This window comes from Mandrillus leucophaeus, unplaced genomic scaffold (genome assembly GCF_000951045.1).
Source record: "Mandrillus leucophaeus isolate KB7577 unplaced genomic scaffold, Mleu.le_1.0 Scaffold99, whole genome shotgun sequence".
In the NCBI taxonomy this organism is placed as follows: Eukaryota; Metazoa; Chordata; class Mammalia; order Primates; family Cercopithecidae; genus Mandrillus; species Mandrillus leucophaeus.
Window position 1 is genome coordinate 2023544 of NW_012110807.1, and position 4295 is coordinate 2027838.

At 53.6% G+C, this 4295-nt stretch overlaps 1 protein-coding gene across 1 annotated transcript in view; it reads right to left on the reverse strand.

Moving 5' to 3' along the window:
* The window catches only part of PRRX2 (paired related homeobox 2), a 75703-nt gene that overhangs the window by 23593 nt on the left and 47815 nt on the right, over positions 1-4295 (reverse strand). Inside the window, exons 5-6 of the mRNA XM_011971204.1 lie at positions 3754-3832; positions 3167-3190 (exon numbers count right to left, since the gene is read on the reverse strand). Coding sequence (XP_011826594.1) covers positions 3167-3190; positions 3754-3832 — 103 coding nt within the window. The remainder of the gene's footprint in view (positions 1-3166; positions 3191-3753; positions 3833-4295) is intronic.

A 4295-nucleotide genomic window follows, 5' to 3' on the forward strand; every position in this document is an offset into this window, starting at 1 on the left:
GGGGTTTCACCATGTTGGCCTGGCTGGTCTCAAACTCCTGACCTCAAGTGATCCGCCCACCTTGGCCTCCCAAAGTGCTGGGATTACAGGCATGAGCCACCTCGCCCGGCCTAAGGACATTTGAAAGGAAAAAAATCTCCTATAAATCCCACGACACCAGCATATCTGTTTAATTCTTTGCATACTTTTTGTTGCATGTCCACATGTATCTAGCTATCACATGAACCCATTTACAGTGTGCATGAATATTATTTTCTGTTTTGGATGGGGCATGGATTAAGAGCCTAGGATTGTGATCAGACACACCCAGGCATGCTGCATATGGTTGCACAGGTTGTGCACTGCACAACTTCAGGAGTGCCATTCCCACAGACTCCAGTGTGACTGGTGTCCTCTGCAGTTATGCAGTGGACAACCTGCCCAACCATATCCCACTTTCCTGGAAATAGCTGCATTCCAGTTCTGGTTTTCCATGCCAGTTCTGTAAGCTCTGTGAGGCTCAGGGTCCCCACTATAAGTGGGAACAGCGATACTAAAGTGCTTCGACAACACCTGGCACCCAGTCAGTGGTCAAGTAACACCAGCTATCGCGCTGGTGACTGCCGTGACCTCACCATTTTATGGAGCAGTCAATGTGACGGTGCAGGTAGAGTGCTTCTCGCTGTGAGCGACACACAGTGAACGATGGTCCCTCCAGCCCCATCCTAAACCCTCTGCTCTATTTCCCATCTTCTTCCTCACGTCAGCGTGAGTGGCTGCATCACTTCCCCTCGTGGGGATGCCAAAACGGCCTCACCAGCCCTTCCCCTCTTGTGGGATATTTAGGTCTCTTGCGATTTTCTGCTATTGTAAACACTGTGAAAAAGGTCTCATTTCTTTGTCCTTCCGCTGGATTTCAAGACCCCAAATGCTTCACAGACGTTCTTCTAACAGTGCTCTCCTCTCCACAAGGAACCTTCTTGCCACCAAGTTGGTCAGAACAGGCCAGTCCACAAAAGGACACAAGGTGGCACAGTGGCTAAGCACTGTGGCTCACGCCTGTAATCCCAGCACTTTGGGAGGCTGAGGCAGGTGGATCATTTCAGGACAGGAGTTTGGGACCAGCCTGGACAACATGGCAAAATCCCCATTTTTTAACAAAAAATACAAAATTAGCCGGGCATGGTGGCACGCACCTGTAGTCCCAGCTACTCAGGAGGCTGAAGTGGGAGGATCACTTGAGCCTGGGAGGTGGAAGTCACAGTGAGCCACAATTGTGCCACTGCACTCCAGCCTAGGTGACAGGTTGAGACCCTGTCTCAAAACAACAATACTGGCCGGGTGTAGTGGCCCTGAGATTATGGGAACATAATCTCAATTATCTGTAATCCCAGCACTTTGGGAGGCTGAGGTGGGCAGATCACTTGAGGGCAGGAGTTCGAGACCAGCCTGGCCAACATGGTAAAACCCCGTCACTACTAAAAATACAAAAATTAGCCAGGCTTGGTGGTGTGTGCCTGTAATCCCAGCTACTCGGGAGGCCGAGGCTGGAGAATCGCTTGAACCTGGGAGGTGGAGAGCCGAGATTACGCCACTGCACTCCAGCCTGGGCGACAGAGCAAGGCTCCATCTAAAAAAAAAAAAAAAAAAAAAGAAGCCAACAACCACAAACCAAAAAAAAGATACAGCACTGCAGTGAGGAAGAGCTGAATTCTGGCAGCAGGCTGCCCAAGTTCAACTCCCACCTTCACTGCTGTGTGACCCTGAGGAAGTTACAACCTCTCCGTGCTTCAGTTGTCCCATCTAGAAAATGGGGATAACCAGATCTTCCTCCCAGGGTTGTTGTGAAAATCAAATGAATGAATATATATAAGGTTCCTAAAGCAGCGCGTGGCACATAGTAAGTGCTAAATCACGTTAGCCATTAGTATATTTATCTGGAGTTAGATGCGTTTGCGTTCCCATCCCACACTTGCCACGTATTGGCTGTGCAGCCTTGGGGCAATTGACTTAACCTCTCTAGACCTCAGTTTGTAACCATCTAGCGGAGACTTGGGATGCTGAGAGGCAGAAGCAACCGTATGCCTGGCATGCTGAGGTCTCTCTGCTGAACAGCTGCCATCGGTGCCTCAGAGACCAAGTTCTCTGCTCCCTGGGACATGTCCTCCCCAAAGCTCGCACTGACACACACAGAGCAGAGGCTGCCCTGAAGGTGCCCAAGGAAAGAGTTCATCCTTCAAGGATGCTTCCCGGAAAGCTGGGCTGGACCAGGCAGGAAGCCATGGCACAGTCACATACTGGAGACTTTTTATTCTGGGCGGATGCATAGCAGGTCCTCAATAAATACTGAATGAATATGTAAGTGAATGAATGAATGAATGGATTTTGGCTCCTGATGGGAACATAATCTCAATTATCTGCTTGCCCAAACACCCAGAAGTCTGTATGCACTGCCCACCATTACAAGCCTTCTCCCTTCTGGACCCTCCTATCTGCAGAAACTAATATATTGATGTATATATGTATATACACACTATACACACACACACATATATTTTTGTTTATTTGTTTGTTTGTTTTGAGACAGAGTCTTGCCCTGTTGCCCAGGCTGGAGTGCAGTGGCGTGATCTGGGCTCACTGCAACCTCCGCCTCCTGGGTTCAAGTGTTTCTCCTACCTCAGCCTCCCAAGCAAATGGGATTACAGGCGCGCACCACCACGCCCAGCTAATTTTTTGTGTGTATATTTTAGACAAGATTTCACCATGTTGGCCAGGCTGGTCTAGAACCCCTGACCTCAAGTGATCCGCCCGCCTCGGCCTCCAAGTTCTGGGATGACGGGTGTAAGCCACTGCGCCCGGGCTATTGATGGCTTTTTGAAATGGACAGGCCAGAGCATGGGCTAGGGAACTCCCCTCCCACAGGGAGAGGCTTCAGCCTGGCTTTGCTGGTGCTCATAGAGGAACAGACACAGCGGCCTTCCTGTGGGGAGGGGCCTCCAGCATGCCCTGGGAGGGAAGGGACAGTCAGGCTATCCTGATGGCCCTCCAGCTGGGCCAGCGTCCTCCCTCTACTTCCTAGAGTTTAGGGACGAACCACCTTGCTTCCTGAGCCCCCTGACGCCATAAGATTTGGTCCCAAGCCCAAGGTTTCATTTCTGGAGTCCAGCAGGCAGGATGGACATCCTACCTTCTCCACATCCCAGCTCTGTGACTTTGAGTCTGTGACCGCTCCTCTCTGGGCCCGCTTCCCTGTGAAGTGGGCCCATGGGGCCTCAGATGGGATGGTAGTGACGTGAGGGGGCGTCCACCCGGTTCTGACAAAAGGCCACAAAGCCTTGGCTGCCCAGTCTGGGTTGTCTCAACCTCTGCCCACACGCGCCTAGCAGGGATCAGTCTCTGCGTTGATGTGCATGGCTGACACCGCCCCCCCGCGCACCACCCAGCATCCCAGCTCCCCTTTTCCAGAACAAGGAAAGCAGGCGTGGCGGGAAAAACCCGCTCTTGCCACGTGTGTTTTACCAAACACTGTCCTCCCAAGCATGAAGAAGGGCTGCATACCAGGGGGAACTCGGGGAACTGCTGAGTCCCAAGCCCTGGGCAGGCCCTCTTCTCTGCAGCCAGACTGCGTTGGCCTGGCCCAGCCCAGCCTGGCAGCACCACCGCCTGGTCCTACGCTTCCTTTGGTGGAGAACCATGGAGGCAGAACCTAAGTGCCCCTCCCCATCCAACCACCCCTTTTTCCTAAGCTCCCCTGCTGGGCGCTCCCAGCCTCACTGCTCACTTCATAGGCCTTGGGAGGGGGCCCAGAGAGCTGAAGGGGCTTGTCCGGAGAGGCAGTGCACCCCGAGGCTGCCTGGGGACCGGAAGGGTCGGTGCTGACAGCAGCCAGGGCCAGGGACCACCTTGTGCTTGAGGCAGACTTGGTGCGGAACTGGGACCGGCCTCAATGAAGCCCTTGTACTCACCCAGTGGGTGAAAAGCCCCCTTCCGAATCCCGGCGCTTAAAAACCCTCCAACCCCCACGCTCCCCTCCCCCACCCACATTTTGGCATTTCTCACATGCCCCAAAGGCCTCATCTTAGGGGAAGCTCTGACTCAGAACTTTGAAAAATCTTACGCACAAACTTAGGAAAACAAACTTCGGGGGGCGGGGAAGCGTCCCCAGCCCTTTGTGGGGTGGAGACAGCGGGGGCGCTAGCAGAGGGGGGCAGGTTTCTGAGAAGCCATCTTTCCCTCCCCGGGGACGGGACCGAGGGGCGAGGCGGACCCCACCCGTCTCGTGGGTGGCTTTCCCATCTGGGCGGGGCGCTGGCTTG